The 19,365-nt window shown below is 46.4% G+C and overlaps 1 protein-coding gene across 2 annotated transcripts; it reads right to left on the reverse strand.

The window, feature by feature from the left end:
• Positions 1-67: 67 nt before the first annotated feature.
• On the reverse strand, positions 68-17,485 carry TNFRSF1A (TNF receptor superfamily member 1A). Of its 2 annotated transcripts, XM_075288008.1 has the most exons (10): positions 17,207-17,485; positions 15,261-15,468; positions 9,588-9,716; positions 3,975-4,121; positions 3,756-3,837; positions 3,174-3,232; positions 2,058-2,213; positions 1,483-1,508; positions 1,150-1,312; positions 68-535 (listed from the first exon to the last, which is right to left on the reverse strand). In XM_075288008.1, the coding sequence occupies exons 1-10, from the start codon at positions 17,225-17,227 to the stop codon at positions 249-251; spliced, it is 1,278 nt and encodes a 425-aa protein (XP_075144109.1). In that variant the 5' UTR covers positions 17,228-17,485; the 3' UTR covers positions 68-248. The 2 variants fall into 2 exon arrangements, with proteins under 2 accessions (XP_075144109.1, XP_075144110.1); XM_075288009.1 differs by lacking the exons at positions 15,261-15,468; positions 17,207-17,485 and adding an exon at positions 11,279-11,589.
• Positions 17,486-19,365: the final 1,880 nt, after the last annotated feature.

A 19,365-nucleotide genomic window follows, 5' to 3' on the forward strand; every position in this document is an offset into this window, starting at 1 on the left:
TGTCCATTTGTGAGATCCACCCGAACAACAAGAGTATCTTGTACGTCGTCCTTTGTCTCCTTGTGACTTTGAGTTTCGCACTTCTACGACCTCAGTAGAAGTCTTCATTGAGCTTAGTAAGATTTTGGCCACAAAAATAAGAGTCTGGTGGAAATTTTTGAGATGACCATACATCAACCTATATGTCTGGTAAAGGAGCACAAATAACTGGTTGCTAGAGAATCTTATGTTGATACCTATCTATGAAGTCAAGCTTGTGCTAAAGTCTTTGGTCTCAAGTAGTCCTCAATCCTCTCTACGCATCCTCCCAAATTCATCTCTCGTAACACTTTGAACAACGAGTCCTTCACGTGTCCAGATGAAACGCCATTGTCGACCCAAAATGAGAGCATTGCGTACTGAGCTTCTTTGTAGTAATGTTTGTTGTCGTGAATACAGGTGTCGATGACATGCTCGATGACACCCAAGCGACGTATGAACTCCTTCCATCTCTCAACAGGAATACATTCAATGATTTTGTAGAGGACTTCTGTGCCTAGAGGTATAAAGAAGATGGAAAAAATTTAAGAATTTTTGGAAAGGACTAGAAATGATGTTGAGAACTGATCTACTTCTACAAAACCTTTGAGGGGTCCCATAAAAGATATATTAGAGAAACTCAATGCGTGAGCTCAGGGCTACAAAGAGCAGTTCCCAAAAATTTGGCCAAATCCTAAACATACACATTATTTTTATATATAAGGATACGTTTCCCACAGGTCCAGCAATCTTTTCTATCTTCTCTCTGAAAATACTTGAATTATATTTCTGGTTCAGTCCCCTTTCTGGTCTATTCTCTACCTTGAAAGCTTTTAGGATTTATAGATCTGCTCTAGCCCTTTTTGTAGGCCATTGTCTACCTGGATGGATGTCTCTCGTTGGACACTTTAATGGCACTTTAAGGGGTTGGATATTGACTGTCTTCCATGGAACATTGCCTGAACATGGACTCTCCTCACCAGAAGGACCTCCACGACAAGAACACTACCCTCTCAAAGCATTGTCTACCCCAAATTTTTTTTGCTCGACCTTTCCTATCCAAAGTTCTGTTCTCCGATTATGTAGGACCCGGACCCCTCCTACTATGTAGATACTTTTGTCTTTACTCACTATTTAGGCTCGGCGTGTTGGTTTGTAACATGATGTCCGGTAATGGAAGTGGAGAATTCTGAGCTCTATTTTGTTGTGTTGTTACATCTTCTACAATATAAACCGTGTGTCCCATGTGTCCTGGGAGAGTATCTAATTTACCCGGTGACATGGAGGACTCCATCTACGAAAGAAGAACAAAAAATTTTTTGATTTCTAAGTTTTAAATGCCATGTATGAACGTCACAAAAATAGCGGTACAAGGCCGAGGTCAGGGGTGGCAGAAACTAAGCAGCAAGTGTAACCAAAAGGCAAAATCGAAATATCTTATAAGGACCCGCAGGCTACACGTACCAGGGGAGTGCTCAGTGGGCCGCTTTCTGCAAAACAAAAAGAAAGCAAAAAAGTTACTAAATGCAATGTAATAAAACATCTATGACATGTCAAGAACCAATTGCAGTATCTGTAGCTACCTATGGAGGGGAAGTCACTTACATGGGACCTGAGAGCTCCATGTGGTTCCTGAGCTATCATTTGGGGGAGCACTGCATTAAAGGGATGGTCTCATGAAGGCAACGCCTCTCAACATGGGAAGAAGTGGTGATCGTCATGAGATTGACTTCTCATACTTGGCTAACAGCTAGACTTACATTTCACTACAGGGGCCTAGGCACCACTTTTCTGAAATTTACCGTTGCGTATAGAACAAACCAGTGATCTATAGAAGGATAAGACACAAGTAGAACACTACTGGTTGGCTGGGTGAGCGGTGGTTGTTGTAGCTCTTGGGGTCATGTGCCCCTCACAATAGAGACAGTGTAAGGAGTCTTAAGGGCAATGCTCCCTGGGAAAACTATGTAAATGAAGAAGAAGAAACCTGCCTCTCTAGTGCCACCTATAGGTAGCTATCAACGTCCAACCTACTGTACCTGGAACGGTGGGTGCAGCGAGAGGGCCTTTTTTCGGGCCACTTTTCTTGAAAGCGGAGATCAACTTCTGACGATGCTTGACAAGGATTACACCCACCAAAGCCAGGATGATGATCCCCATTGTCCCGGCTAGGACAGGCACAATTGGGTTGGTTTCTGAAATGGATATGAGAATATGTTTATATAATGTAACAGGTCTAATATACTGAGATAATGTCATAATATATGATATATTTATAGTGGTCAGTGTTCCATTTTTCTGATACAGAGCTCCAAATCCCCTGCATAGACGTACGGCTAAATAGTAAAATTCTGGCTACCTGCAGTTACCCCTAGGGGGAGCTGGCCACACACTGTGCTGTATATACATTATGAAATCTCAATAATAACACCATAGCAAATATATATAGACCTGACCTCCAGATCTGCTAGCTATGACTCTGCCCATGTCTCTGTGCTCCTTTATAGGCCCTGACATGGTATTATTCCACCTTGTGGCCCCCACATAATAAAAGATTCTCATTATTGCGGCCCCCACACAGTATAATGTCCCACTCATTATGGCCCCCTATTAGTATAATATTGTGCACCATATGGCCCATACAGTATCATGTCCCCTGCATGCGGCCTCCGCAGTATAATGTTCTTGCTCTTGGGGTACCCACAGTATAATGCTCACTTATTGTGGCCCATACAGAAGAGTGACCCCTCCACGTGGCCCACACAGAATAATGTCCCCCTCCCTGCTGCTCTAATATTAATTAAAAAACATCTCTCCGTTCCTCCACTGTCTACCCCCATACCTCTGCCAGGGGCTTCAGTAGTGATGTCACTATCAGCCCTGCTTGCTCCCAAGCTACTGGTAGTGGAAATAAGCTGCATGGTGAAGCAGGCAGCAGACAGCTTCCTGCTTCACCATTGTACTCAACACCTCCTCCAAACATTCCCCCCACCACCCAGGACAGTGGGACTGCACCTGAAATCCAGGACTGTCCCACTGAATCCAGGACATTTGGGAGGTATGAATGATATAATATTAGAGGCCCTTGTCAGTCCTGCTGGGGGTTGTAGTTTTGCACATCCAGACATGTCTTAGTAATAAATAGACCCATTTACCTTCTAGCTTTACGACTTTTACGGGGCACTGCTTCACACAGTCATCTCCTTTGTCGCACCTGAAATAACACGTCATCTTTACTTGCTACGATACAAACACAACAATTCCCATTCCCACACGCTATTCTTGTGTTTGGGAATTTGGAAAAACACATGTATGATTTTTTTCACCTGTCCATGTTAATTTTTTTTCTGTGGCATGTAAATGACCGGCTTCATCCTAACATTGGGAATTTTCTTGCTGCAGTACTACTTACTGTTACTAGGTGGCAGTATAAACCCAATATTTGTATCTATAGTCATAGCAGAATTTAAAGGCAATGTGAAAATAACCTTTTTCTTCACATTTATTTTCTTACTGTATTTTGGTTGTACTAGATCTTGCAATTTTCACTATGACCACTAAACCTAATAATAGACTGGCACTAGCCAATTCTGTTAAGGTATTCTTTGCCACAGTCACCATGCTGTAAAGCAGGTCACTAAATGCTGTGAACAGAGCAGAGGAGAACCTCTGGCAAGATGGCCGCCCCCATAATCATGGACAGAAAATAACCCCCGACACCTCATTGTAACACTTACTCATCACATGAGCGGCACTGATCTTCAGAGTCAAGATAAAAGTCGATGTTACATTTGCACACAGTGTTACGATCCGCTGTACCTGAAATTGTTCAGAGACAATGGTAAAAATCCTTTAATCTGTAATATGGATCTAATCTTAAAATCCTCCCCCCCCCTCCCGATCACCTAAAGTAAAAAAACAAACAATAAAAATGGAAATTTAGGTTTAATACTCACAGGGGTAGTGTTCAGTCCCGTTGTCACATCTGCTGCAATTCAGACAGGTAAATTTCCGTTCTTTACCAAACTTGTACTGACCAGCAGGACACCCACAGACGGTATCATTCTTACTGGTGCAGGGTCTTACTACAATTTGCCCAAATTCTGGAAGGAACATGATCACTCATTAATGTCAGGTCACTTTTCTTAGGGAACCTTCACACAATGTAACGCTCCGCTCATTCTAATCGTAAAAACACGTTCAGACAGAGCGTGTAAAAAGCAGCTCCCATTGACTTGATTAAGAGTCGGCATACGTGCGCTCCCCATTGAAATCAATGGGAGGCTTTTTTCCCTACGCTTTCAATGTATTACGTGCGTATGCCGGCTCCCATTCAAGTCAGTGGGAGCTGCTTTTTACGCGCTCATTCTGAACGTGTTTTTACGATCAGAATGAGCGCAGCGTTACATCGTGTGAAGGCTCCATTATGTAGATATGTTATAGACAAAGACATGGTAAAACAGTAGGTGTAGTATATAGAGGATCTGTCCTGTGTGGTGTAGTATATAGAGGATCTGTCCTGTGTGGTGTAGTATATAGAGGACCTGTCCTGTGTGGTGTAGTATATAGAGGATCTCTCCTGTGTGGTGTAGTATATAGAGGATCTGTCCTGTGTGGTGTAGTATATAGAGGACCTCTCCTGTGTGGTGTAGTATATAGAGGACCTGTCCTGTGTGGTGTAGTATATAGAGGACCTGTCCTGTGTGGTGTAGTATATAGAGGACCTGTCCTGTGTGGTGTAGTATATAGAGGACCTGTCCTGTGTGGTGTAGTATATAGAGGATCTCTCCTGTGTGGTGTAGTATATAGAGGATCTGTCCTGTGTGGTGTAGTATATAGAGGACCTCTCCTGTGTGGTGTAGTATATAGAGGATCTGTCCTGTGTGGTGTAGTATATAGAGGATCTGTCCTGTGTGGTGTAGTATATAGAGGACCTGTCCTGTGTGGTGTAGTATATAGAGGTTCTGTCCTGTGTGGTGTAGTATATAGAGGACCTCTCCTGTGTGGTGTAGTATATAGAGGATCTGTCCTGTGTGGTGTAGTATATAGAGGATCTGTCCTGTGTGGTGTAGTATATAGAGGATCTGTCCTGTGTGGTGTAGTATATAGAGGACCTGTGTGGTGTAGTATATAGAGGACCTGTCCTGTGTGGTGTAGTATATAGAGGACCTGTCCTGTGTGGTGTAGTATATAGAGGATCTGTCCTGTGTGGTGTAGTATATAGAGGACCTCTCCTGTGTGGTGTAGTATATAGAGGACCTGTCCTGTGTGATGTAGTATATAGAGGACCTGTCCTGTGTGGTGTAGTATATAGAGGATCTGTCCTGTGTGGTGTAGTATATAGAGGACCTGTCCTGTGTGGTGTAGTATATAGAGGACCTGTCCTGTGTGGTGTAGTATATAGAGGATCTGTCCTGTGTGGTGTAGTATATAGAAGGTCTCTCCTGTGTGGTGTAGTATATAGAGGATCTGTCCTGTGTGGTGTAGTATATAGAGGACCTGTCCTGTGTGGTGTAGTATATAGAGGATCTGTCCTGTGTGGTGTAGTATATAGAGGACCTGTCCTGTGTGGTGTAATATATAGAGGATCTGTCCTGTGTGGTGTAGTATATAGAGGATCTCTCCTGTGTGGTGTAGTATATAGAGGATCTGTCCTGTGTGGTGTAGTATATAGAGGACCTGTACTGTGTGGTGTAGTATATAGAGGACCTGTCCTGTGTGGTGTAGTATATAGAGGATCTGTCCTGTGTGGTGTAGTATATAGAGGATCTCTCCTGTGTGGTGTAGTATATAGAGGATCTGTCCTGTGTGGTGTAGTATATAGAGGATCTGTCCTGTGTGGTGTAGTATATAGAGGACCTGTCCTGTGTGGTGTAGTATATAGAGGACCTGTCCTGTGTGGTGTAGTATATAGAGGACCTGTCCTGTGTGGTGTAGTATATAGAAGACCTGTCCTGTGTGGTGTAGTATATAGAGGATCTGTCCTGTGTGGTGTAGTATATAGAGGATCTCTCCGGTGTGGTGTAGTATATAGAGGGTCTCTCCTGTGTGGTGTAGTATATAGAGGGTCTCTCCTGTGTGTTGTAGTATATAGAGGGTCTCTCCTGTGTGGTGTAGTATATAGAGGACCTGTCCTGTGTGGTGTAGTATATAGAGGACCTGTCCTGTGTGGTGTAGTATATAGAAGACCTGTCCTGTGTGGTGTAGTATATAGAGGACCTGTCCTGTGTGGTGTAGTATATAGAGGATCTGTCCTGTGTGGTGTAGTATATAGAGGATATGTCCTGTGTGGTGTAGTATATAGAGGACCTGTCCTGTGTGGTGTAGTATATAGAGGACCTGTCCTGTGTGGTGTAGTATATAGAGGATCTCTCCGGTGTGGTGTAGTATATAGAGGGTCTCTCCTGTGTGGTGTAGTATATAGAGGGTCTCTCCTGTGTGGTGTAGTATATAGAGGACCTGTCCTGTGTGGTGTAGTATATAGAGGATCTGTCCTGTGTGGTGTAGTATATAGAGGATTTGTCCTGTGTGGTGTAGTATATAGAGGATCTCTCCTGTGTGGTGTAGTATATAGAGGATCTGTCCTGTGTGGTGTAGTATATAGAGGACCTGTCCTGTGTGGTGTAGTATATAGAGGATCTGTCCTGTGTGGTGTAGTATATAGAGGATTTGTCCTGTGTGGTGTAGTATATAGAGGATCTCTCCTGTGTGGTGTAGTATATAGAGGATTTGTCCTGTGTGGTGTAGTATATAGAGGACCTGTCCTGTGTGGTGTAGTATATAGAGGACCTGTCCTGTGTGGTGTAGTATATAGAAGACCTGTCCTGTGTGGTGTAGTATATAGAGGACCTGTCCTGTGTGGTGTAGTATATAGAGGATCTGTCCTGTGTGGTGTAGTATATAGAGGACCTGTCCTGTGTGGTGTAGTATATAGAGGACCTGTCCTGTGTGGTGTAGTATATAGAGGATCTGTCCTGTGTGGTGTAGTATATAGAGGACCTGTCCTGTGTGGTGTAGTATATAGAAGACCTGTCCTGTGTGGTGTAGTATATAGAGGACCTGTCCTGTGTGGTGTAGTATATAGAGGATCTGTCCTGTGTGGTGTAGTATATAGAGGACCTGTCCTGTGTGGTGTAGTATATAGAGGACCTGTCCTGTGTCGTGTAGTATATAGAGGACCTGTCCTGTGTGGTGTAGTATATAGAAGACCTGTCCTGTGTGGTGTAGTATATAGAGGATCTGTCCTGTGTGGTGTAGTATATAGAGGATTTGTCCTGTGTGGTGTAGTATATAGAGGATCTCTCCTGTGTGGTGTAGTATATAGAGGATTTGTCCTGTGTGGTGTAGTATATAGAGGACCTGTCCTGTGTGGTGTAGTATATAGAGGACCTGTCCTGTGTGGTGTAGTATATAGAAGACCTGTCCTGTGTGGTGTAGTATATAGAGGACCTGTCCTGTGTGGTGTAGTATATAGAGGATCTGTCCTGTGTGGTGTAGTATATAGAGGATCTGTCCTGTGTGGTGTAGTATATAGAGGATTTGTCCTGTGTGGTGTAGTATATAGAGGATCTCTCCTGTGTGGTGTAGTATATAGAGGATCTGTCCTGTGTGGTGTAGTATATAGAGGACCTGTCCTGTGTGGTGTAGTATATAGAGGATCTGTCCTGTGTGGTGTAGTATATAGAGGATTTGTCCTGTGTGGTATAGTATATAGAGGATCTCTCCTGTGTGGTGTAGTATATAGAGGATTTGTCCTGTGTGGTGTAGTATATAGAGGACCTGTCCTGTGTGGTGTAGTATATAGAGGACCTGTCCTGTGTGGTGTAGTATATAGAAGACCTGTCCTGTGTGGTGTAGTATATAGAGGACCTGTCCTGTGTGGTGTAGTATATAGAGGATCTGTCCTGTGTGGTGTAGTATATAGAGGACCTGTCCTGTGTGGTGTAGTATATAGAGGACCTGTCCTGTGTGGTGTAGTATATAGAGGATCTGTCCTGTGTGGTGTAGTATATAGAGGACCTGTCCTGTGTGGTGTAGTATATAGAAGACCTGTCCTGTGTGGTGTAGTATATAGAGGACCTGTCCTGTGTGGTGTAGTATATAGAAGACCTGTCCTGTGTGGTGTAGTATATAGAGGACCTGTCCTGTGTGGTGTAGTATATAGAGGACCTGTCCTGTGTCGTGTAGTATATAGAGGACCTGTCCTGTGTGGTGTAGTATATAGAGGACCTGTCCTGTGTCGTGTAGTATATAGAGGACCTGTCCTGTGTGGTGTAGTATATAGAAGACCTGTCCTGTGTGGTGTAGTATATAGAGGATCTGTCCTGTGTGGTGTAGTATATAGAGGATTTGTCCTGTGTGGTGTAGTATATAGAGGATCTCTCCTGTGTGGTGTAGTATATAGAGGATTTGTCCTGTGTGGTGTAGTATATAGAGGACCTGTCCTGTGTGGTGTAGTATATAGAGGACCTGTCCTGTGTGGTGTAGTATATAGAAGACCTGTCCTGTGTGGTGTAGTATATAGAGGACCTGTCCTGTGTGGTGTAGTATATAGAGGATCTGTCCTGTGTGGTGTAGTATATAGAGGACCTGTCCTGTGTGGTGTAGTATATAGAAGACCTGTCCTGTGTGGTGTAGTATATAGAGGACCTGTCCTGTGTGGTGTAGTATATAGAGGATCTGTCCTGTGTGGTGTAGTATATAGAGGACCTGTCCTGTGTGGTGTAGTATATAGAGGACCTGTCCTGTGTCGTGTAGTATATAGAGGACCTGTCCTGTGTGGTGTAGTATATAGAGGACCTGTCCTGTACGGTGTAGTATATAGAGGATCTGTCCTGTGTGGTGTAGTATATAGAGGACCTGTCCTGTGTCGTGTAGTATATAGAGGACCTGTCCTGTGTGGTGTAGTATATAGAGGACCTGTCCTGTGTGGTGTAGTATATAGAGGATCTGTCCTGTGTGGTGTAGTATATAGAGGATCTGTCCTGTGTGGTGTAGTATATAGAGGATCTGTCCTGTGTGGTGTAGTATATAGAGGACCTGTCCTGTGTGGTGTAGTATATAGAGGACCTGTCCTGTGTGGTGTAGTATATAGAGGATCTGTCCTGTGTGGTGTAGTATATAGAGGACCTGTCCTGTGTGGTGTAGTATATAGAGGATCTGTCCTGTGTGGTGTAGTATATAGAGGACCTGTCCTGTGTGGTGTAGTATATAGAGGACCTGTCCTGTGTGGTGTAGTATATAGAGGACCTGTCCTGTGTGGTGTAGTATATAGAGGATCTGTCCTGTGTGGTGTAGTATATAGAGGACCTGTCCTGTGTGGTGTAGTATATAGAGGATCTGTCCTGTGTGGTGTAGTATATAGAGGACCTGTCCTGTGTGGTGTAGTATACAGAAGACCTGTCCTGTGCAGTGTAGTATACAGAGGACCTGTCCTGTGCGGTGTAGTATACAGAAGACCTGTCCTGTGCGGTGTAGTATACAGAGGACCTGTCCTGTGCGGTGTAGTATACAGAGGACCTGTCCTGTGCGGTGTAGTATACAGAGGACCCATACTCTCCTATACTTACGGGATAAGCAGTCTGAACATTCTGAGCAGGTTTTGAGGTTACTTGGACTCTTCTGATAGAATCCTACGTCACACGGTTTACATGTAGTTTTCATTCCAGCTTTAGAACAGTCGGTTTCCACCCTGAATCCTGTGGAGAGATCTTATAGGTTAGATGTCGGTCTGATGACGCAATCCTGTAATACACAGGTAGTCTTATATAACCTGCTCAGGAGAATCTATTAATATCTGCAGTTATATCCTGAGTGTGAATCATGACCATGACTTGTTCCCAATGACACTGCAGATCTCCTTTAGGCATAGGATATAAGGCGTATCCAGCTGATCTTAGTAGCTGTTTTCTAATTTGCATATTTGCTTATTGCTAACACTTCCTTATAACAAGAAGTTGCTCATTAATCAGTAAATGTAACATATCAGTAAGCACCTCAAAATCTCCTTCAAATTCCCCAGTGTGAACGTACCCCTAGGTTTCAGGATTCTCATCTCTTGGACAGGACAGTTACAAAGAGTGTCCCTTACTTTGGAGGACTCGTCCTGTCCTGCACAGACAGCCTACTGATTTATATGGCATGTAATACCTAATCCCCCCTGCGGGGGTGCTATAGTAAAATTCATCACTTACTGGGTTCCTCATAGATTAGAGGCGATCACTGGGGTTTCCAGTAGGGGGACACTTTCTGATCAGCTCATTGTATAGGGACCCTTCTAGTAAGTTGGGTAAGGGGTTGTCCAATGTGGAGAACCCCTTTAAAAAGGAATTATTGTCAGTCATAGGAAACCAAAGCTGGGAAGAAATAAGTAAGGACGAGAATACATGGTCAGTAAGAGACAATATCTAAACCCTGGTGGCCAATAGCTGAACATTGTGGCCGTCATTGACCCTGTAGGTGGGCCAGAGGGTGACAAGAAGGAGTTTGCATCCTCATCACAGGACAGCTCCACCCAAATACTTCATCCCTCTGCACGTATTAACGGTGCAAAAATAGTAGTGAGTGCTCCCGGCCCCTCTGCAGTGCCATATATGACCCATGATAGGTAGGGGCAAAGGTCTAACTCCTGGGCCCCAATGCAAAATGACCTACCTAGAATAGTGGCCCATTCTATGGAGCAGAGAGCCCATTGGGACCCATCAGTGTATGGATTTGCATTGGGGTTCAGAATCTAGTCTTTTTGTGAACCTCCTCCAGTTTTTAGGACAGGACCATTGTCCACCATAGTAGCCCTGTTTTTCTGTCACCCATTCACCTACACGTCTCTTCCTCTCCCTCAGTAACCATCAGAGGTCCCTCTTTTGGGTTTTAATTCCCTCCACCTGAAGAGCCCCGATCCTGTAGTTCATAGCCTGCTCAGGGGAGGAGCCAAAACTGGAGCATCTGATTGGCTGAGAGTGCTCAGATTTTTTTCATTTAAGGTCACAAAAAGTTTTAGTTTTGTGATTGGAGGATCAGGAGGGATTAATAACGGGGTGTCTGACAAATAAGAGCCCATGCTAAAATAGGGAACTACAAACAGGCAAGCTCAGGCAAGATGGCCGCCCCCATAATCATGGACAAAAAATGAAATTTAAAATTTTTACAATCGGAAAATAAAAACAAACTACAAAAAGAGTATAAATTTTACCGGTAGTAATAAAAAAAAAATTGTGACATTCCCTTTAAGGCGACCGCAGGAGATTTGAGATTCCCTGACCTGCTGTAAATGGATCCAGTGTTATATCCTGGCAGGAGCCGTTTACTCTGTAGCTCTGCCAGGTCCTAGTCGGCGACGTCCCGCTCATCTGGTTCAGGTGCGTCTTAGAGGACGGGCGTAGCCTAATATTAGGAGATCTTGGCAGGGGATCGTCTTCTCAAGCTTTAGCTCTTTCATTCATTGTCTTCTTGTTTTTATAGATTTGTGTTTGTTTTCTGTTCGTCTGCCTGGCGCGGTATCCGACGCCTCGGGGGCTACTCTCACAGGCTCCCTCCGCCCAATTCCCACCAATCTTGGCAATCCAGATGTATCCGGAGCCGGAACCAGGCATGTAAAAAAAACAACAAATTCCTCAGGTCCTCGGAGGTGCCAAGAAGATCTGTATGAGGAATATCAGGCAGCCGCGTCACACTTTCCACCCTGATAGTGCTGGTGGTTACACAGGCCCGGAGAGTCACTACTATGATGGTGCTGGTGGTTACGGGACCCAGAGAGTCACTACTATGATGGTGCTGGCTGTTACGGGGGCCCGGAGAGTCACTACTGTGATGGTGCTGGTGGTTACGGGGCCTGGAGAGTCACTACTATGATAGTGTTGGTGGTTACACAGGCCCGGAGAGTCACTACTATGATGGTGCTGGTGGTTACACAGGCCTGGAGAGTCACTACTATGATGGTGCTTGCTGTTACGGGGGCCCGTAGAGTCACTACTATGATGGTGCTGGTGGTTACACAGGCCTGGAGAGTCACTACTATGATGGTGCTTGCTGTTACGGGGGCCCGGAGAGTCACTACTATGATAGTGCTGGTGGTTACACAGGCCCGGGAGTCACTACTATGATGGTGCTGGTGGTTACACAGGCCCGGAGAGTCACTACTATGATGGTGCTGGTGGTTACACAGGCCTGGAGAGTCACTACTATGATGCTGCTGGTGGTTACACAGGCCTGGAGAGTCACTACTATGATAGTGCTGGTGGTTACACAGGCCCGGAGAGTCACTACTATGATGGTGCTGGTGGTTACACAGGCCCGGAGAGTCACTACTATGATGGTGCTTGCTGTTACGGGGGCCCGGAGAGTCACTACTATGATGGTGCTGGTGGTTACACAGGCCTGGAGAGTCACTACTATGATGGTGCTTGCTGTTACGGGGGCCCGGAGAGTCACTACTATGATGGTGCTGGTGGTTACGGGACCCGGAGAGTCACTACTATGATGGTGCTGGCTGTTACGGGGGCCCGGAGAGTCACTACTATGATGGTGCTGGCTGTTACACAGGCCTGGAGAGTCACTACTATGATAGTGCTGGTGGTTACACAGGCCCGGAGAGTCACTACTATGATGGTGCTGGTGGTTACACAGGCCTGGAGAGTCACTACTATGATGGTGCTTGCTGTTACGGGGGCCCGGAGAGTCACTACTATGATGGTGCTGGTGGTTACACAGGCCCGGGAGTCACTACTATGATGGTGCTGGTGGTTACACAGGCCCGGAGAGTCACTACTATGATGGTGCTGGTGGTTACACAGGCCCGGAGAGTCACTACTATGATGGTGCTGGTGGTTACACAGGCCCGGGAGTCACTACTATGATGGTGCTGGTGGTTACACAGGCCCGGAGAGTCACTACTATGATGGTGCTGGTGGTTACACAGGCCCGGAGAGTCACTACTATGATGGTGCTGGTGGTTACACAGGCCCGGGAGTCACTACTATGATGGTGCTGGTGGTTACACAGGCCCGGAGAGTCACTACTATGATGGTGCTTGCTGTTACGGGGGCCCGGAGAGTCACTACTATGATGGTGCTGGTGGTTACACAGGCCTGGAGAGTCACTACTATGATGGTGCTTGCTGTTACGGGGGCCCGGAGAGTCACTACTATGATGGTGCTGGCTGTTACGGGGGCCCGGGCAGTCACTTTTATAACGGCACTGTGGGTGTTATCGAGCACTGGCAGTCACTGCTATGTAGACACTGTGGTTGTTATGGGGGCGCTGCGGCTGCTGTTGTTATGGGGGTGCTGCGACTGTTAATATGGGGACACTGTTCCTGTCATTCTTTGGACCTTAGCCAGGAATTATGATGGTTATAGCCTTTAAGTGCAAAAATTCTGTCACCCGTATTGTGCCCTTTTGTTGTATGTGACACCTCAACACATCCATCTCCACCGTGACACAAAGACGCTTCTCAACCTTCAGTCCATGACTTTCATTTTACATTCTCGTCTCGGCTTTAGTCATCCTCATCTTCATCACACTGCCGACCTGGGTTAGCGGCCCATCGCTCTGCACAGAAGATGACTACAATGCTCTGAACCTCACGTATTAGCTGCTGAAGTGTGAAACCACAGACCTCAGCCTCCCCTGTGATCTTCTGTGCATGACTACTTTAATTGTGGTTGCACATCGAAGCCCATAGATTTGCAAGAGAAAATGGCATTGTGTGGGGTGTGATGATGGGGTGTGATGATGGGGGGTAGCCGAGTGAGCAGGAAGGACGTCTTACTGAAAAATGAGATCTTCTTTCTGGCCTGTTAGTAGCTGGAGAAACAATATTGTGTTGGTTCACCTAGCCTGGTTCCTCTGAGGTTCCTCATGTCCAGCTCCATGTTGAAAGCTGACCCCGAGCCGACATTCATCTGTCCAAGTGAAGTTTTGGTGTTACCATAACTGATTGGCGTACTTATAGAAAGCTGTGGTCTTATAACAAAGGTCCCTCTAGATGTTATCCACCATCCACCCCTGACAACGTCTTCCCATCTTTGTTCCCTCTTAATTCCTTGATGGATAATGGTGTCTCTGTCCAGTTTCTCCAATCCCCTGCCCAATTTTTTCCGTTCTCCTGCTTTCTGGTCTGTTGAAAGTAATAATACTGTGAAGGTCCACTTAACCGGACTCCTCTGGGGTTCCTCAGGCCCATCTCCATCTTAGTGTCTGAATCTGAGCCATCACTGTACTGGTCAAGTGAACGTTTGACGCTTTGGGTTGTATCTAGAGAAGTGAGGACCTCATAACAAATGTCCGTTTGGTTGTCTCCCAGACCAGGTCTTCCCATCTTCATTCTCTCTTGATTCCTTGATGGAAAAAAGAGCCTCTGCCCAATTTCTTCGATCCCCGGCCCAATTTTTCCAGCCCTTCATTAACATTTCAAGATGGTTCCCTCTTTCTATGGAGATGGAGAACAGGGCAGATCTCTTGTTGGTCTCGGTAGCAGACATGTTGTGGTCGTCTTGCGTGGTATGGTGGACACATGTTGAGATTCCCTTCACCCTCCCACCAATGTAATAATGGGATCCAAGGCTATTTGCTTGTGTGTCCATGATCATAATTAGTCGCAACGTAACTGGATTTTTTCCTGGTGATGTAACTTCTCCACTCCACCAAAATTTTACTGGTTGGAGTTTCCAATAGATCTTGGGGTTCCCTTGAGCTGACTTTTCTGAATTACCCAACTTTGTTGGCTCTTCTTCACTAGCATTGCATTTCCTTTGAAGATGGTGAATCCCATCGAAGAAAATTAGGCATGGGTCAAGCTCTTCTTGGTCTCGATTGTAGCTAAGGTCTTGGCTCCCGGAATGGAAGACGTCAACGCCGGTGGAGTGCACATGGTGCTGGTCCTGTGTGGACCATAGTCTACGAGATTTTCAATATCTCATGTATACAGTGCAGATTTCTGCCCCCATGAAATTTGAGTTCCTGTCCCCACTAAAATTTACAACTCACGCCAATTTTGTAGCAGATTTTTGGCCAATTTTCCGTAGGCATGGAACCAAAATTACATCTGTTAGAGAATCTTGGAAGAGATACTGACCAATACATGCAAACCAAGACAATCCCAACCTACTGGACTAAATTCTGATTGTCTTGGGTCCCTGAAAGGCTCAAATTTTACTGAAAGCTCCCTTGGGCTACCTTCCCCGTATTGTGACAACCTAGCGGCTTGGTCATCCATCCAAACATGTGCCGATACAAGTACTCACCCGCCAGACATTTGTTGCAGCAGTAATTTCTTCTCCTTGGCCTATATTCATCTTCTTTGCAGGTTACGGTTATGTTCGAGGTCTCAGATCTTTTCTGTCGGTGAGTCAATCCGGCGAATCCCACCGGTTCCCCCTTTTTTAGCAGAGCCGCCTGTATGGGAACGTCCAACGTGTGGCCTATGGTGGCCAAAAGCCAGAATACGGAGATCTGCAGAGTGGTAAGAAAAGGTCATGGTTGGTAAATCGTGAAATATTTAGTGTTGCGCTAAGGCCTCGTGTACACAACAATGACAAATGGCTGCGTGACGAAGTGTACAGAACAATGGAAGTCAATGGAAACATAAACATCTCTGTTGTTTTTATCCATTGAGTGAGATACATCTATGTATGATGTTACAATATGACCTTGCTTTTTTTTCTCAGGACAGCGCCACACCTGTCCACAGGTTATGGATGGAACTGCAGCCCAGAGACAACCCATGGACAGATGTGGTGCTGATCGTGGCAGAAAGCAGCCATGTTACAAATTGAGTCAATTCATTTGCAAAACCTCTCGAAATGTTGTATAAATGCCCACTGTGTGTATCTGTGTACATGGTCTGTCTGACTCTATGAAGCCACTGCTGCAGTGCCGCAGGGGGGGAGCCATAGTGCAGCCTCTGGTGTGTGCGACCAGTCTGTCAATCTGCTATTTCCCGTAATACAGGCGACATTCCTAATCCAGGAAACACATAGTTGTTCCTCTACTGCTGAGAGTGGCCTCACAAACTGGAATAACCTGACACGAACACGATTTAACTATTAGATGTGTACGGTAAAGATGTAGCAGAGCTGTATGTGTCATTATAGTAACTCTTGTGTATTGTCAGAGCAAAAGTCCACAGACAAATAAATGTATATGTCACAACACAGACTCGGCTCTGCTACATCGGTATGACTGTAAAGCATGCAATGGGCTTGAAAACATATAGATGTAGCAGAGCTGAATATGTCATCTGTCAGTGCATTATAATAGGTCAACATAGCTTTACTGCTGTCCTAGACGAAAGCACTGCTCATGTCGCTTATACCAAGAAGATTCAGCTCTGCTACATATGTCATTTAGGCCATGACTATGATTTTCCAAATGAGTTGCAGTTTCCATAATGAGATTTATAAATTACCGATGTAGCAGAGCTGGCCTGGTTACTTTAGTGTCATAGAGTCACCTGTAGTCATCTGGTAAGCCGCAGATAGTATATCAGGATATTACCAGAAATCGTGCAAAAACACAAACCCAGATCTGCTACATCTATAGACCACAGAGGATGTAGAAAGAAAAATACAAGTGAGATGTAGCAGAGCTGAAGGTGTTGCTTCCTGACCCTGTCACTATAGTGAATTGTCACTTGCTGTCATCTGGTAAGTGGTCAGATATTACCAGAAATTGTGTGAAAATACATACTCAGATCTAGAGATGTAGCAGAGCCGGGTTTGCTTTCTTTCTGTCAATTGCAATGTCGTCTGTATAAACCATAAAAACCTGAGCCATAACACAAACTCAGCTCTACCACATCAGTATATTATAGAGAATCCAGGGCGTACAGTGCAGATGTAGCAGAGCTGTATGTGTAACTCACCTGACAAATACTTCTAATGGCAGACTTAGATGTTCTACATTGACGGCCTCGGCTCTGCTACATCCGTATACTGAGTACTAGACCTAAATATTACCCCCCCACACCAAAGAATCGCCAAATAGTAAAGTATATTAGAGGGTAAAAGAGGAACTCCGGCACAAGGCGAGCGTATCATGTGTTATATACGGGGTAAGAGTTCGGTCCATGAGCAGGTTTTTGGGAGTTTTTTGTACCCAGGGATCCTTTCACCATCCCCATAGGCTTGTAATGTCGCCTTATGCGCCATGATACGGCGGCGATACGTAAACCCCCCCCCCCATTACTCACCGCCAGGAAGAGTCCGGTCATTTTTTCGTTATTTCCAGCGCACGGTCGGAACGGAAAAAGTAATCATTTTATCTAAGACTCCTGGACGAATACAATCCTAGGGCCACATCATACTGCGAGCTTCGGTCTCCGACAGTACGTGTCAGTGCGGTGCCTTTAACCCTTGACTATCCAGGACCCCCCCAACCTCATGTCCGATCCCAGAAGTCTGCCTGAGCCTCTCGGAGTCTCTGCCTTGTCCTGGTTCTCGCCTCTCCTCACGTCACGCTCTCTCCTCCCCGTCCTCTCGCTGGTGATCCCAGAAACAGAGAAAAAAGAGAAGTCTGCTGAGAAATCCAGGAAGTGACAAAAGTACAGAGTCACCGGGTGCGGGGGCGGAGGGGCGAGGAGCCGAGGCCAAGGGAGGATTGGTGGGGCCTCCAAAATATTGGCAGAGTCTCCAGAAAGAAGAGCCTAAAGAGAAGACGTCAAGAAACTCAAGAATTCTGTAAAAGCTTCAAGTTTATTGATGGTTAAAAATAGAAGTGCACAGGCTGCGGCCTACGAAATACGAGAGGACCTGATATATCCTGTGCAGCCCCCAAACATAATAGTCTGTCAATAGGCAGCCGTGCTTTACATAGTCAGTCATTAGTATATAGGGGGCAGCATATGACTGGCTCTATTAGGGGGCACTGTATGGCCCGCAGTACTATGGGGGCACTGTATGGCCCGCAGTACTATGGGGGCACTGTATGGCTCGCAGTACTATGGGGGCACTGTATGGCCTGCAGTACTATGGGGGCACTGTATGGCCCGCCGTGCTATGGGGGCACTGTATGGCCGCAGTACTATGGGGGCACTGTATGGCCTGCAGTGGTATGGGGGCACTGTATGGCCCGCTGTGCTATGGGGTCACTGTATGGCCCGCAGTACTATGGGGGCACTGTATGGCCCGCAGTACTATGGGGGCACTGTATGGCCCGCAGTACTATGGGGGCACTGTATGGTCCACAGTACTATGGGGGCACTGTATGGCTCACAGTACTATGGGGGCACTGTATGGCTCGCAGTACTATGGGGGCACTGTATGGCCTGCAGTACTATGGGGGCACTGTATGGCCCGCAGTACTATAGGGGCACTGTATGGCCCGCAGTACTATGGGGGCACTGTATGGCTCGCAGTACTATGGGGGCACTGTATGGCCCGCAGTACTATGGGGGCACTGTATGGTCCGCAGTACTATGGGGGCACTGTATGGCTCGCAGTACTATGGGGGCACTGTATGGCCTGCAGTACTATGGGGGCACTGTATGGTCCGCAGTACTATGGGGGCACTGTATGGCCTGCAGTACTATGGGGGCACTGTATGGTCCGCAGTGCTAAGGGGGCACTGTATGGTCCGCAGTGCTAAGGGGGCACTGTATAACCCGCAGTACTATGGGGGCACTGTATGGCTTGCAGTACTATGGGGGCACTATATGGCCTGCAGTACTATGGGGGCACTGTATAACCCGCAGTACTATGGGGGCACTGTATGGCCTGCAGTACTATGGGGGCACTGTATGGCCCGCGGTACTATGGGGGCACTGTATGGCCCGCAGTACTATGGGGGCACTGTATGGCCTGCAGTACTATGGGGGCACTGTATGGTCCACAGTACTATGGGGGCACTGTATGGCTCGCAGTACTATGGGGGCACTGTATGGCCTGCAGTACTATGGGGGCACTGTATGGCCCGCGGTACTATGGGGGCACTGTATGGTCCGCGGTACTATGGGGGCACTGTATGGCCCGCAGTACTATGGGGGCACTGTATGGTCCGCAGTGCTAAGGGGGCACTGTATGGCCCGCAGTACTATAGGGGCACTCTATGGCCCGCAGTACTATGGGGGCACTGTATGACCCGCAGCTATGGGGGCACTATATGGAGTGCAGTACTATGGGGGCACTGTATGGCCTGCAGTACTATGGGGGCACTGTATGGCCCACGGTACTATGAGGGCACTGTACGACTCGCAGTACTATGGGGGCACTGTATGGCCCGCAGTACTATGAGGGCACTGTACGACTCGCAGTACTATGGGGGCACTGTATGGCCTGCAGTACTATGAGGGCACTGTATGGCCTGCAGTACTATGAGGGCACTGTACGACTCGCAGTACTATGGGGGCACTGT

This window comes from Leptodactylus fuscus, chromosome 10 (genome assembly GCF_031893055.1).
Source record: "Leptodactylus fuscus isolate aLepFus1 chromosome 10, aLepFus1.hap2, whole genome shotgun sequence".
Classification (NCBI taxonomy): Eukaryota; Metazoa; Chordata; class Amphibia; order Anura; family Leptodactylidae; genus Leptodactylus; species Leptodactylus fuscus.

Excerpts from the sequence above, each read along its gene's own strand:
- TNFRSF1A (XM_075288008.1), bottom strand. The coding sequence starts at position 17,227 with ATGACCGGACTCTTCCTGGCG. Across the intron at positions 4,122-9,587 it reads ATGTTCAGACTGCTTATCCC|AATTTGGGCAAATTGTAGTA; the intron begins GTAAGTATAGGA and ends TGTTCCTTCCAG. Across the intron at positions 1,313-1,482 it reads GCCCACTGAGCACTCCCCTG|ATGGAGTCCTCCATGTCACC; the intron begins GTACGTGTAGCC and ends CTTCTTTCGTAG.